The sequence below is a fragment of the Scomber japonicus genome, chromosome 10 (genome assembly GCF_027409825.1).
Source record: "Scomber japonicus isolate fScoJap1 chromosome 10, fScoJap1.pri, whole genome shotgun sequence".
NCBI lineage: Eukaryota > Metazoa > Chordata > Actinopteri > Scombriformes > Scombridae > Scomber > Scomber japonicus.
The window spans coordinates 14,629,428-14,645,158 of NC_070587.1; the positions used below are offsets into that span (position 1 = coordinate 14,629,428).

General features: G+C 42.0%; 1 protein-coding gene across 1 annotated transcript in view; it reads left to right on the plus strand.

The window, feature by feature from the left end:
* The window catches only part of lars2 (leucyl-tRNA synthetase 2, mitochondrial), a 29,541-nt gene extending 14,569 nt beyond the window's left edge, over positions 1 to 14,972 (plus strand). Inside the window, exons 9-21 of the mRNA XM_053327568.1 lie at positions 1,340 to 1,499; positions 2,030 to 2,134; positions 2,561 to 2,676; positions 2,763 to 3,046; positions 5,972 to 6,070; positions 8,013 to 8,150; positions 8,234 to 8,337; positions 9,904 to 10,083; positions 10,218 to 10,387; positions 11,346 to 11,423; positions 11,525 to 11,636; positions 12,766 to 12,893; positions 14,632 to 14,972. Of these exons, the coding sequence (XP_053183543.1) occupies positions 1,340 to 1,499; positions 2,030 to 2,134; positions 2,561 to 2,676; positions 2,763 to 3,046; positions 5,972 to 6,070; positions 8,013 to 8,150; positions 8,234 to 8,337; positions 9,904 to 10,083; positions 10,218 to 10,387; positions 11,346 to 11,423; positions 11,525 to 11,636; positions 12,766 to 12,893; positions 14,632 to 14,811 (1,854 nt within the window). The 3' untranslated portion in view covers positions 14,812 to 14,972. The remainder of the gene's footprint in view (positions 1 to 1,339; positions 1,500 to 2,029; positions 2,135 to 2,560; positions 2,677 to 2,762; positions 3,047 to 5,971; positions 6,071 to 8,012; positions 8,151 to 8,233; positions 8,338 to 9,903; positions 10,084 to 10,217; positions 10,388 to 11,345; positions 11,424 to 11,524; positions 11,637 to 12,765; positions 12,894 to 14,631) is intronic.
* The last annotated feature ends 759 nt before the right edge of the window (positions 14,973 to 15,731 follow it).

The window sequence follows — 15,731 nt, forward strand, 5'->3', positions numbered from 1 at the left end:
TCGTATCCAGCAGATTCATCTCTATCTGCAAGCAGCAATTTACCCAAACAGATGATGTCAGAGATTAGTTTCTATTGATTTTTCAGAGAGCTGTATTTACGGTTCTTCACACGTCCATCAATTGGAAAGGAGTGGACGCAAAAAGCTCACTTGAGTGGCTTTTATTAAACGGTTCTCCTTTAGAAAGAATCAGAAATATTGTTGCTGAATTCGTCCTTTAATTTAAAAAGTCATCATGTTTCTCGAGGGAAGAGGATGTGAGTGTTGTGTTATGAGGATTGCGTTTGTGTGTTGTTCTGAATGAGAAGGTGTTTCTCTGGCAGAATATGTAATTCAAGTTTAAACCAGGGGTCGTTAAGTTAATTGGATAGAGCCTTGTCTTCTATCCTATTATCATAGATTGTTACTGGGACTGTTCTCTGAATTATCTCTCCAGGGGACTGAAGCTTGATATTAACATGTCTTTTATAACATGACATATACTAATTACCTCAGAACCCCCTAGAATGAGTGTCATCTATGAATAATTAAAGGATTGAGTCCTTATTATGTTTAAAAGAGCTCTGTACAGTATATGTCACATGCACATCTCACAGCCTCAAGATGCTGTGTATAAATACATTTTATTTTTTACGTTTGTCTTTAAAAAAAAGTTTGTATAATAAATGATACATTTATTATACAAACTTAAAAAAATAATGACAAATTACTTTAACATTGTAAAACGTGAACTTAAAATCACTTTACTCGGTTTGACAAAGCAGACAAAACTGAATTCATATTTATATGCAAAAAAAAGATGCTCTTTGATGTTTCTACTGAATAAGTTACTAAAGCTATTAATAAATTATCAAAGGTCTACGAAGTAATATATGAATTGTCTGTTGAGGTACTGAAAAGGTTTTTTTCAATATTACAAAATCACAGATGTTTCCGTACCAAAAACCATAATGCAATATTTTAAACTGTTAACTTAATGTGTTGAGAGAGCTGTAATGATTAGTCAATTGATTAGTTGATCAACAAAATTAATCACCAACTATTTTGATAATGGATTAATTGTTTTGGGTGTTGAGATTTTTAAGAAAGAATGCTAAACTTTTCTGGTTCAAGCTAGGGTAAGTAAGGTAAATATTTTCTGGTTTCTTGAACTAATTGATTAAGCGAGAAAATAATCCATAGATTAATCAATACTGAAAATAAATCGTTAGTTGCAGCCCTAAAATAAACCATTTTGCGTGACAGCCAGAGTGAATCAACCTAATTAGTTCGGCTGCAGTGTGGCTGTTTTCACACTGAAGCTCTTAGAGTCCAACATACCTTATCTCTTATCTCCCAGGTGAACGGGGAGGAGACGGGGGAGACCTTGTCGGGCTACAGCTCCTCCCCAGAGGCGGTATATGGAGCTGCTTACCTGGCTATCCTGCCCTCCCACAGACTGCTGCACGGCAGCAGCTCAGTCCGCTCTGCCCTGGAGAAAGCATTTCAGCCAGGCAGAGGTGAGCATCTCTCTATACAGACCCCAGCCTTAGTTTTAGATGAACAGTACCAGAGTTTAGACAGAATTGTCATTAAACTGAAATGGGAAGGTGAGTCCAAACTTTTGACTGGTACTGTATGATTTCCTGTATTTGAGGAAGAGAGAAGGGAAGCTTAAATTGCATGTTTAAAATCATTTTTATTCTCAACAGCCAATTCATGCTGTCAGAGTTCATCAGGGTGTAGCAATCAATACTGAGAACTGTCTAATTAACAAAAGCAGTGCAATTGTGCAAAAATCAATTGTGATATTGAGACATAATGACAGCATCTACAGTATTTCTGCTGCATGTATGCCTTTCTCATATATGGATATATGTATTGGACTGTGTGCAGCACGTGTAAATATCTTTATATTGTGGTTGTAAGAACTGTAGTTGCCTTGAGTGTATGTTAATTGGGATTCCCTTGAGGTCCCTTGATTGTTGATAATGAGCTACCAGGGGAGGCAGCGCTGCAGCTCTCACACCTCCTGCCCTCTGCTTCCCAGACTCCCTGTCAGAGGTCACCGCTCACAATCTGTTCACCGGCCACAAGGTTCCCCTGGTTATATCACACAAAGTGGCGTTTGATGGCTACCTGGATACTGTGATTGGTAGGTTACTGGTCTTTTTATGTGTCTTGGAGCTGGTACTGTAGAGGTGATGTATGAACTAATAGAAACATGTCTTCATGCAGTAAGCTGATGAGATCGATTTTAAAAAAAAGTCATCATTCCTTTCTTGATTTTCCTCTAAACCTGCGCCAACAACAAACGAGGACATGTAAAGTAAATGAAGATAAAATACTGTGTCTGTGCAGTATTGCGGGTGCCGTAATGATGGGAAACCATTGTGTGTTAGTCTCACAGTGAGTGGAGGTGGAACCCCAGGGACTGATAACGATTAGTCACATCACAACATGCCTAACATCACCACAGGGAGGATTTTTTTGCACTCTAGAGAGATTGATTGTAGGTGTGTTTTTGTCTGTGTTTGTTTTTTCTACTGTTCTCTCTTCATACTGCTCCTGTGTCTGCCAGGCATCCCAGACTGTAGTGAAGACGATCTGTCTGTGGCCACAGCTCTAAATTTGAAGTGGACCACTGTTGTTGAAAACCACGAAGATGGGACACAAACTCTGATCAACTCCGATCAGGTGATGATGACCAAACAACTGATAATATGTTAATAATTCACAAGTCTAGTACACTTTCCCTCTTTAATATTTATGTCAATGTACAGTTCTCAGGCTTCACCAGAGAGCAGGCTTTTGACTCCATTACCCAGAAGGCCAGAGAGCAGAAGGTTGGCGGCCACCTTACCAGCTCAAAGCTCAGAGATTGGTTGATATCAAGACAACGGTACTGGGGCACACCCATCCCTGTTGTGCACTGTGGGTCTTGTGGTCCAGTCGCAGTCCCTGAAGAGGAGTTACCGGTAACACTGCCAAAGCTGCCGTCTCTCACAGGAAAGGGTGCTTCGCCTCTGGAGGCGGCTCAAGACTGGGTAAACTGTACATGTCCCAGGTGAGGTCACTGCGATGCATCATTTATATTCTTTACGTTTATGTTTCATGAAAGTATCACAGCCAAAATCACCTGTAAGGGTCTCTTTTATGTTATAGTCCAACCTCTTTCATGATATATTACAAACTAAAGAGAACCCTGTTCTGAAAATATGCATTTATCATGTCAGTGTTAGTCCTCATGATTATTATATACAACATTTGGTTTATTTAATCATTAAATTCAGTGATGCTTTAGTAGTAGTTTGTTCTGACTTGCAAGCTCACATTTTCTCTTTACCAGGTACAGTGAAGTTAAAAGTGTAGTAACTTGGAATCAATGTTTTATTCTATAATAACATGACAGCAGGTGTCACGTCCTATTATTGACATACACAAAAAGAAGCACATCAAATGCATCACAGAACTGCAACGCTAGCTATGGAGGATGAAGGACGGAGCTCCTGAACAATCCCTCCTACTGACATACTTAAACTCTCTTGAGTCAGTCGTCCATCTCCTGCGAAAGTGCCGTTCTTGAGACTCTGATTCACCACTATCTCATGTAGATCAGTGGCTCCATTTGGATGTGTGAGGTTGTAAATGGGATGCAGAAAGGGTGGAGGATGTGTTATTTCTTTTTGGCACAACACAGTCGATTGGGGAAATGATCCTGTCCATTACAGTGTTTTCGCAGAGTGAGAATTGAATTATGATTAAACCCTCTCCAGTGACAGCCCCTCTCCTCTGCACTTCCTGTATTTCCCCGGGAGACCAGCTCTGACAAAATGAGCCCCGCTGTCGGGCAGGCTGAGAGGACGGACAGCTTTACAAGAACATGGAGCGCTGAGAGCGAACCTGTGAATTGTGTGATTAATACTTTTGTTCTGAAGCAGTTATGTAATGAGTGGCATCTGTGACAGGAGCAGCATGAGATGATGATGATGGCAGTTACATAAGCCAGCTGTGCCTCGAGGGAGACACGCAAATACTGTGCATGCCCGCACACACATTTACCTTTGTACACGGATGCAATCTCACACACACACACACATACAAACACACACATCAGACTGACTTTGAATCATCTCAGAGTTTGAAAATGGTCATGAATGCAGAATGCCTGCTCAGACGAGAGGCCCTCGCTGGCATGGGAATTCCTCCCTGAATAAGACTAATCACCATCACGGCACCATGTTGATTAAAACAATGGCCCACTCAGTCGCAGATGGCACAAGTCATCAGATTGTGTTCACTCACTTCCACAAAGCTACTATAATTCCTCCCATCAGTGGTGATTGATGGCTATAATCGCAAAGACGCCGTTATCTCCTCTCTACCCATCTCCCCTCCGTTGTTAAGTGTCTGCGGAAATTTGTTCTCTTCACTCGTCGACCATGTCCAATTAAAGTTTGAGTGGAACACAGAGGAGCAGGATGATGAGAGATGAGCGGCAGAAATGGAGTTTTATCTGTCCTTGAGGAAGTCATTTCCTACACGCTCATCTTGTCTCCGGCCTTCTGCAATACTGTAAATTGGCCTGCCAACAGGAACCCTGCCTCAGCTTAGTCTCGCCGGCCGAGAAGGTGTGTGCAAGTGTGTGTTGTTGCGTGAATTCACAGGTAAAGGGAGAGACTGCATAGTTAGCATAGTGCACGCATTCACTCAACAGATGGAGGGCTGTTTTCCATGTGAAGAGAGCTTTTGTGGAGTGGGCAGCTGCCTGTCTTGCCTCATCTGTTCGAGAGCCTTTGCCTTTCTCTGGCTCATCCAACAAACTCGCATGCACGGTCGCACTGGTTGCTTCAGATTTAGTTACTTAGTTTTGTTGTTAGGCTCCTTTCATGGCTCAGAGATGGGCCATCTTCAGAGAGAGAGTATGCCTGTGAGTTGTCTAATCTGATCCCCGGTAGTCTGACTGTAGCTCAGTACCAGCTGTCTGGCAAATGGCCACAATCTGGCCTCTGATTGGCCAGTCTGGTATGAGAGAAAAGGTGAGAAATCTCACTTCCTCAAGCAGATTTTTATGCACTAAATGGCTCTTCATTTCTATTTTTGGATACTTTTGTGATAAAAGGGGCTTTGTGGAGATAAGTTTTCATTATATGAAATAACACCTGGCTTCTAAATATTAACCTTGCTACACCTTAGCCTTGTTGCTAGGCAACCTTCAGCTCTTAGCTCATCATCACAGCCTTATTATAGACTAGTGTTGTAGGTGGTTGAGGAGTTTTTCCTCTTATTGAGTGTGCTTGAGATTAAAATTTTGATTGTGAGATGAATGTGAGTGAAAATATCAGATGGGTGGACAGACAGAAAAAGACAGCAAGACATCCCATCAGGTCCAGGAAACTGTTCCTGCTCTGTTTCACATTCTCTGTTTATCTTTCTGGGACACTGATTTTAACTCTGTTGAGACTCATTATGAAGTGAAAGGCAGACGCTTTCACCGTTCCGTTAAGTGCTTTAAATCTGAACGAAAAACACTTTCCTGTGTCTTTGCGGATGTCCTCACTTTCACTTGTGAAAGTGATGGTGGCAGATTCACATCACGTACCAAGCACTGTTTGGCTTGGAAAAAAAGGGGTGTGAGGTGGCATTTCCAACACAAACACATGATCATGTGTTAGGCCTGCCAGTTCGTTCCCTGTTAGCACAGCCTGTTAATCAGGGCACAGGAACAGCACTCTGGTGCCAGTCTGGCTTCAGTTGTGCTTCTCTACAGGGACATGACCTCCACAGCCAGATGGAGTCAGTTTCAGACACACACACACACACACACACACACACACACACACACACACACACACACACAATCACATAATGTGCCATTTCTGTAAGCATACAAACAAAGATCGTTCATTTGTTTGCGTTCTAATTCGTCAGCCTAATTTTTTTTTCTTCGCGTAGTCTCTGCCAACTCTCCTTGTCTCCTTCTCTTTGGCAGATGTAAAGGCACAGCGAGGAGAGAGACGGACACCATGGACACATTTGTGGACTCAGCCTGGTATTACTTCAGATACACAGACCCTCATAACACAGAAAGGTATTGTCCATCCTCCTCCTGAGAATTCACTTTGCTGTTTTCATCCAATCTGGTCTCAGTTTAGCCACCAAATGCAAGCTCTTATTACTAAATGTTTCACACATTGTGACAGATTTTAGCACAAATTGCACAGATCTTATTTTCACTCTGTTCGTTTGAGAAAAATGAAAACAAAAGTTGCACAAGTGTCTCCAACAGTGGGTGGATAAGCACATAGGTCTGTTTTTAGATCTAAAATAACCCCCACATCTTTGTTCTGCATACAGTCTTGGAAAGTTACACTCAAACACATAATTATGCACAGTCTAAGGCCACCCACTCTCTCCCACTTACCCACTTCAAACATGCATATACTGCTGTGTACATATCACTCTGCTCTCTTTACACACAGTCACACTCACACAAATGCACACACTTGCCTAGGAGGTGAATTTGCAGCCAATAGGGATTATGGAGCCATGGCTGTCACCTGCTGGGATGGTGGCGATACCCCAAGCTTAACAAAAGAGATTAATTTCCCAGCGCCCTGACCTAGCTGTAAAGCTGCTTTAAAAGGGAGGGAGGGGAACCGCGCTCCCCATCACTTTTCTTAGCAGGACGGATTATGGCACAACAGAAAAAGCAATTACACTATTTGTGCATTTCAGTTGGCCTGCTGAGCCTTATGGGCACAGAGGGAAGTGATGAAAAAAAGGAAAGCAAGAGATGTTGAAAGTGGCGAGTAAGAGATGGAAGGAAATGGAAGTGTGTGTGGTTATGTATTAGAGGTGCCTGGCCCGATGCCAACAAACAGGCTAAATTATTTTCAGCTGTGTGAGTTCATAACTCCCCCCAGCCCACCCCCTCAGTTCAATATCCCCCAGACACCATCAGCCAGAGAAGGAGGGCGAGAAGCAGAGAGGTGTGGAAGAGAGTAATTACCGGTGTGATAGGTGACACAGAGATAGCAGTCTGCCCTAAAAAGCATCATTAGGTGGAATCCCTGCCTCTGCTGACCAGCATGCCAGTCAAGCTAACAGCATGCACCTAACAACTCAGTCTCCATTAATCTGCGATATATTTTTCTCCACAACTACTTACTCACTCATATGTGAAGCTGAGTGTAGGTCTCAGAGATGAGCTTTGAACACACATTACTGTAGTATGTTTGAGGGAGAGGGAGAGGGAGAGAGAGGGAGAGAGAGAGAGGGAGAGAGAGGGAGAGAGAGGGAGAGAGAGAGGGGGAGAGAGAGGGGGAGAGAGAGAGGGGGAGAGAGAGAGAGAGAGAGAGGGGGAGAGAGAGAGGGGAGAGAGAGAGAGAGAGAGAGAGAGAGAGAGAGAGAGAGAGAGAGAGAGAGAGAGAGAGAGAGAGAGAGAGAGAGAGAGAGAGAGAGAGAGAGAGAGAGAGAGAGAGAGAGAGAGAGAGAGAGAGAGAGAGAGAGAGAGAGAGAGAGAGAGAGATCTATCACTGTGTCAGATACAGCCTGCCCCCTAGAGGAAGTGTATGCACATGTGCCATCTGACAAAACATTTTCAAGAACTATATTATGCCATTTTATATAGATAAAAGTCTTTGCTATTCTGGTTAACACCACAGTGATTAATCTAGGGTCTTAAATTAACTGCTCTAAACATATTGTGTCCGTGTTTCCTGGAATGAAAAAAAACGACATGTATTTCATATTAAAAGAGGTAGCAACAGCAGTTTTCTTGGAATAAATCAAACATTAATAAACATAGAATAGAACACTTCTACATAAACTTCATCAACAGAAAAGATGGGAAAAATGATGTCTTGATCTTTAACACAGTGTTTGAGCAGAAATAACAGCTTTACTAAGCATCAAAGATCTTTTTAAAAGTCTTATTCATTGTTACTGTTGTACCCAGCATTACTCTTGATACCAGTTTGGACTCCTGAAGTCAGTGAGAGCTTCCACTTTAACCTGCTCTTCCTCTCCAGGCCCTTTGAGCGCCACCTAGCGGATCACTGGCTGCCTGTGGACGTGTACATCGGAGGAAAGGAGCATGCTGTCATGCACTTGTACTATGCTCGCTTCCTTGGTCACTTCTGCCAGGACCAGGGTCTCGTGGCACACAGGTATAGTGCTTCACCAGCTGTTTGTGTGCATACACTTCACAGTTTGTGTGTTTACATTAATGAACCCTCTCTCTGTCTCTCAGGGAGCCTTTTCGGAAGCTGCTGGTCCAGGGTCTGATCAAGGGCCAGACTTTCAAACTGGCACACAGCGGCCAGTACCTAAAGAGACAAGAAATAAACTTCACAGGTACATGCTACCTGAATCTGCAGCGTGTTTGTCAATGTGACACATCTTTAACAGACTGGAGAGGAGAGAGCAGGCATCCTGCCATGTGGTTTTGCCAGATAAGACCGCTCAAACAGGACACAAAAAACATCTTTTTTGTTTGTAGTTTGTAGTTATCAATATACCCTTCTCTATTTTATGCTCTCTATTTCTTAGCTTTTCCCAGTTATATGGCAAGTTATCTAGCTTCTCAAATCAGAAGGAGTCCTTTTGAAGAGAAATAAGTCTCTTTCAACTGGCTTCTAACTCAAGGATTCTCTCTATTGCTTGGTAAAGGATAAACGTGAGATACCTGTGGCTTACAAGGGAAGGAAAGCTGGTGGCTTACAGGACTCAGACTTGTAGACTCCCTTACATGTGTTTCTTATGTAGGCACAGCAAGGATCCTCTGGTTAGATTCACTCCTGTGGTGAAGTGAATCAGCAGAACGTGTTGAAACTGATCCTTTTTGTCTGTCTTTCACTAATTGTGATCAAAAAAAGAGCCAGTAAGAAAAAATAAAAATAAATAAATATACAGTCAGAGAGGAATTTAATAGCTAAACAAGTGTGGTTAAACTTGTTTTTTTTAATTTTGACCATTCAAAGAAAAGCATTGGAGTCATTCAATCAATCAAACTTTATTCATATACAGTAGCACCTTTCATACAGACAAGTGTAGTTCAAAGTGCTTTACAGTTATGTGATTGACAAGTTGATAATAAGACGGAATAAAAAGACAAAATAAAAAAATAATAATAATAATAATAATAATAGTAATTTTAAAAAGGAATAAAACAGAACAATTTAAAGACAAAACTGGACACCAATGCACGCAAGAGAAAATAAAAATGATAATGCTTAAAAAATGTAAATAAACACGGAAATAAATAATTAGACAGATAAAAATAATTAAAAATATAAGAAAGAAACAGAGAAAAGGTTTATTATAAAAGTCAGAGTAAAAAAAACAGGTTAAAATAGATTAAAAAGACAAAAAAAAGTAAAGTAGAAGAAGGAGTTTAATATAAACTGGACTAAAACTTGATAAAGAAAGAGACTAAAAGACCAAAGAAATAGACAAATAAAATTGATGAGGAGATAAAATTATAGAATGAGAATATAATTGTACACTAAGATTTCTATCAAAAGCCGGGCTGAACAGGTGGGTTTTGAGTTTCCTTTTTAAAATGTCCACACTTTGAGCTGCTCTCAGGTCCTCAGGCGGTCTGTTCCAACGGCTTGTAGCGCAAAAAACAAACGCTGACTCTCCTTAGGTTTCAGTTTTAACTTTTGGACAAACTAAAAAATTCCTGCCTGAGGACCTGAGGAGCTGTATTGGTTCATACACTGTCAGCAATTGTGATAAATATGCTGGTGCTAAACCATGAAGTTCTTTAAGAACAAGTAAAAGAATTTAAAAATCAATATGAAAGCAAACAGGTAACCAATGTAAAGACTTTAGAATGGGTGTCATGTGTTCTCTCCTTCTGGAAGTGGCTGAAGGTCTTGTCAACTTATCTCTGACTTCTTAACCTGCCTCCCCTAGGTAAAGAGCCGGTAGCGCTGAGCGGTGTTCCTATTGAGGTGACGTGGGAGAAGATGAGCAAATCTAAGCACAACGGTCTAGACCCTCAAGAGGTGGTGCAGCAGTATGGTGTGGACACAGTTCGTCTGTACATCCTTTATGCTGCACCACCTGAACAGGACATCCTCTGGAATGTCAAGAGTGAGCTGAAGTTATTATTAAACATTGAAGATTCAAAATGAAGTTGGATTCCCTGTTTTTAAATGTGTGGAATCTCTCCTACACTACGTCAAATGATCTTTTTCCTCTGCATCTGTGTGTGTTTGCCACCTCAGCCGACGCTCTTCCTGGTGTTCTGCGATGGCAGTCTCGGCTATGGCAGCTGGTAACCAAACTGAGGGGGGCTCGACAGCTCGGAGACGTCCCCAGCCCCTCCCTGCTGAGGAAGAAAGAGATGGCAGAGACCAAGAAGATCTGGGAGAACAAGAACTACGCTATTCAAGAGGTAGCCTCAGACCAGCTGAAAAAAATGTCTTACAGTGGCGTCATTTAACTACAGAAGAGTATTAGGGCCACTGAAAAAAAAAAAAAAATCTGAGAAAAAAGTCAGAATTTAGACTTTTTTCCAAAACCTAAAAAGAAAGAAAATTTAGGGAGGATTTTTTTGGCAGAGGCAGAATTCTGACTTTAATCTCAGAATTCTGAAAAAAAGGTCAGAATTCCTGTAGGGGTCAGTCATAGGCTCATTTTCAAAATCACAGTTTTTCACTGCAGGAAAGTTTTCATCCTCTGTCAAAAAATGGATTCACACTATTACATGTTTCACCTTTTTATCTATTTGTGTTCTTGAGTATGCAGCCTTAAAGCTCTATTTCCTTTACTCTTTTTATATGGAAATAGACTGAACTGTTATGGCATGGTATGGTAACCAAAAGTAATAGCACAGTGACAGTCCAAGGTAATATGCCACTCATTGCACAGTCCGGCAGTACATAGTCCAGCCTTTCCATAGTAACCTGAAACCCTCAGAGTAAAGACTATAAGAAGGAGGGGTTGGAAATTGATTTTAAATCCACTCAGTTTCCTTTCACGCTTTATAAATAGCCTCCTTTCGCTGCCAGGTTTGATTCTCCACCCCTCAGGGAAGGGTGCCAGGCTGTTTGCCCTAAGCTCCCAAAGCCGAGGCCGTCCTTTGATCCGTCCCTCAGAAAAGCCTCAGTGATCGACCTCCTCTTCCCTAAGGCCCTTCCCAAAAGGGTTGTTCTTCCCAGAAGGCCAAAGCGGGGGAATGTTGACATGTAGATCGCTGTCTGCCTTCAGCTGGTGCACATAGTGATAAAAGGAGCAAATATATCATGACAGTCGATGAAGTAAAGGAAGCAGATGATGTAAATGAACTAAAACAGAATATAACATAATGGATTGTCTCACTCGTTGCTTTTTTTTCCTCTTGTCTGTGACAGGTCACGTCTCACTTCACAGAGGACTTCCTTTTCAATGCAGCTATTTCTCGCCTGATGGGGCTTACCAACACACTGACTGTGAGTGTCCACTGTGGTACTTAGAAAAATGAACACATCCTGTTTACCTTTAATTACTCAATAACTCAATGAACATCCCATTTGTTTGTGCATGTGTTCAGAGTGCAACAGTCAGGGTGGTGCAGCACAGCGTGGAGTTTGAGGAAGCCCTGGCTGCGGTGGTTATGATGACTGCACCCATGGCACCTCACCTGGCCTCTGAACTTTGGGCAGGTTGGTGACATGCAAAATATTCACAAATGATGAATGATGCATACAAAGACAGATCTTACACACACGCAGGAGGCAAGGTTTTGGTTGTCATGAGAGACAGCTGGGGATGTCTATTTGTCTGTTGTTGATTTAATTGATCTAGTTTTGTGAAAATCAATGGAATTTCCCCAATGTGTGGGTAACAGTTTAGATTGACAGTGACAGAAATATGTGAATTATTGTGGTAAAATTGTGTTATTTCTAATATCTGTTAGAGGAAATGGCCTCAGATTAACATAATGTTGACACTGCTGCTTATCTAATACCAGTGAACGCCCAAAAGTGATGTAATCAACAGTCATAAAGTAAATAAGTGGAAAGTGACACTGAGACTTTTTTTTCATTTTCTACAGTACAGCTTACCTGAACTACATTTGGTGTCCTTCAAACAAAACTGAAAGCAGTGCTGTGAGCTCTTGGCCGACTGTAGAAAACAAACAATAGAAAGGAAGATCTAGCGTAATTTTTTTTGTGCCTCACGTGGAAGCTTGCCCTTGAGCCTTGAGGACATCCCCTCATTGTCACACGTACACAAACTGAGAGAAGAGAGGTTCACGGAAAAACGTAAAGTCCAGCTGATAGCCACGTTCAGAGAGCTTGACCGACGATGGCTAGGAAGAAGAGGTGTGTGTGTTTTCAAATAGCGGCTCCATGCATTTAGTTTGTGCTCACATACAGGATTTTAAAATCTGTTTTATTAACAGGACATATAAGTGAGGGATATGTGACCCCTGCTGTACTCAGTCACATGGTGCTTTTCACTTTCACTTGTTTGTGATTTACGCACACAGTGCAGGATAGAGGAAGTTCACATCCTTCCCTTGTGCCTCCAGTGGGATGTATATACTTGCTGGTTTAACTGACAATCAGGACAAGGGTGGTGGGCTTGTTAGGTTGTTGAGTGACCCTAGACCCAGTATTTTATTCTCAGTAAAATAGGAAAAAACAAATAAAGAGAAACATTTCTCTGGCTGAATTTAAGATGGTTTAATGCGTGTGTAACACAGCATTAACATACAACACAAGTATTGAGTGAATGTGTGAAAGCAGGTATGTTATTCTGTTGTGTTTCCCCTTGGATCTGTCCCAGGTCTTTGCCAGGTGAAAAATCCCCTCAGCCCCCTCCTCCAGCAAGGAGGAGACGTCCTGCAACAGCCCTGGCCCACCGTGGACCCTGAGTACCTGGAGGCCCCTGAATTTGTGGAGCTTTCTGTTCTGGTAGGATCACACAGTGGTGCTCTGAGGCACTCCATCTGCAAACTCTCTTCTGTCTTATATACATCCTGGCCCATGTTGACTTTATTTCTTCTTTTGTGTGTGTGAACATTCACAAAGGTTCCAGAATGGATGAACAAAAATCTAGCCAGCTAAAAGCAAAATCTTTACTCTTAATGCCTTCATTTTTAATTTTTAAGGTGAAAGGTTTTTGTTCAGCAGCAACACTTTACTCATTTTGTTCACATAACTTTTATTAATAGGCATATGCACACACATCCACTCTTGCATCCGGCAGCATTTTCACTCAAACTCTCCACTCTTAAATCCAAAGTCTTAGTCCATGATTACATTCATAGTCTGTAATTTTCAGGAGAGCCTATGATTAGTGTGTGTATGTGTGTGTGTGTGCGTCTGCATGTCAAGTGGTGCACTTTAAGCTAAATAGACAAGTGAGTCAATAATTAAAAGCCATGAACATGTTATTCCTGACTCACTGTTACTCTCTCTCTCCATTCCTGTGTCGTTTTTTTTCTTCCCATGAGCTCAATCAAATAAATAGTGAAAGCCTTCAGTTTGCCAGTGTATGTCATCATCCGGAATCAGAAAACGGGTGTGTGTGCACTTTCAAAGGCGTACAGACAATCAGAGAAAATATCCAACTGTGATGGGACACTTCTGAAAATCAACATGGATAAATTGCAAGCATAAAACACTGGCACATGAAAGTATACAAATACACACATGAACACACACACACATGTTTCAGTCTTCACAGAGCACTGGACATTGGCTCTGTTAATAGATTAATGTTGAAACTGTTTTAATCTGACTTTATTTTATCTCTAGCGGGTCGAATCCCTTGAGAGAACCCTCTAATCCTCTCTCTCTCTCTCTCACACACACACACACACACACACATGATGTGTGATGAGAGCAAACAGTCAGCTGACTAGCAGCAACTGTCTTACACTGTTTGGGTTCTGCCTCTGTAATCTGACAGAGACAAGGAAGATGATGGATATTATAGAGTGTGTGTGGACAACCCTTTTCCTATGTGTATTTGCTATGTCTGTGAGTCGAAAATATAATCCTTTACACATTTTCATTTCTGCATTCTTATTAACATCTTGTATACACAGAAGTGATCTTAATGTGCTGCCTCTCCCGTAACACACATGCACACACACATTCACACACGGTCATATATTTGAGCTGCAGTTCCTGCTGATGATGATGTTGGTTTTACTTCAGACTGAGCTCTCTGTTGTGGGCTTCCTCAGCCCTGTGGAGGCAACCTCACTCCCTCTGTCCTCTAATCATGTACTTGGGTTTGTCCCAAAATGGAGGCCACAGCTGAGTGGCCTCAGACACTCTCACACACACACACACACACACACACACACACACACACACGCATGCATGGACACAGCATTAATTTTCAACCACTTCCAAAGACATGAGCTCACACAGGAACTCTGGATGTTCACATTCACCATGCACACACATACACTTGTTTCTAAACATACTAGACTCTGAGTGTCCTTCCCATACCTACCACTAACTATGTGTTTGAAGAGTTTGCTGTATGCGGAATGAGGGGTGGAGTCTGTTATTTTGGGACCGTTATGCCAAAGAAAGAGTTTAGGCACAGCTTGAAGGGGCAGAACTTCAGATGAAGACTTGTTAAAAGTAGAACATGTCTATTACTTCTCTCATCTATTTATCTCTTCACCTTCAGATAAACAACAAGGCCTGTGGGACCGTAACGGTGCCTCTGCAGGTGTCCAAAGATACAGATCGGGTGCAGAAGCTGGTACTGGAGAGCGAACTCGGACAAAAGATTCTCAGCGAGCGCAGCGTCAGGAGAGCCATCCTCTCTCCCAGGACTGCCCTCATCAATTTTCTGGTTGATGAATGATGTTCGGCTTTTGTAGCTGTGACTCAACAAGAAGAGACAGACAAATGAGGCACATTTTTTTTATGTCATAGATTAAGCCAAGCAGAAAGCTGTCTTAAATAATGTAAATATATCTAAAGACATTTTATTTAAATTATCCTGTTTTTTAATAAAAGACTCGAGGAGCAGTGAGTTTCTCTTTCTCTTGTTTAGTCTCTTTCCCAATTTAGTCAGACAACATGAACCCAAACACCACTTTAGATGCCAGTCATCACTCAGATTCCCCGTCTCTCTCTTAACGCCACTTTCAGCATCCCACCCATGACCTCAACTTCCCACCTCTCCTGTCTGCAGTCATGATTCTGCTTTATCAGTGTTTTGCTTTACCTCTGCCTGCCACTTTTAGCCACAGAGCTCTTTTGAGGACCATACATGGGATGCTGTTTGGCGTCCGGACTTGCCACTGAGCTCTCTGAACCCTGTCGCCATCAGAAGGTCTGTTAGTCACAGAAAAGGCCAGTGTGGTTGGGGATTTTTCATCTATAACACTGCACTGTGCCTGCCTCACCACTACCAGTGCGTATCCATCAGCTCGGTTTCCTCTGTGTCAGTGCTCTTTTCAACAGTGGTACAACATGACTCAGTCATTAGCACTGTCCTGGCAGAGCGCGCACGCCTGCCAGCGGCACTGAAATGTATCCATGTGTACACCCACTGGCCTATCTTTAAAGGCAGGGTGAGTAAGTAAGTAGGTAGTTATTTGATATGGACAAACACTTGACTTTCACAGCTTTCAGTGCCTATGTCTCCTGTTAATCAAAGAGTTTTGCTTGCTGTGTAAGTAAAGTCATGTGTTATGTGGTCTGGTATCAGTGTATGAATGAACAAGAAGGAATTTGATCTCATTGATGGTCATTAGTCAGACTTGCAAGGTCAGCTTC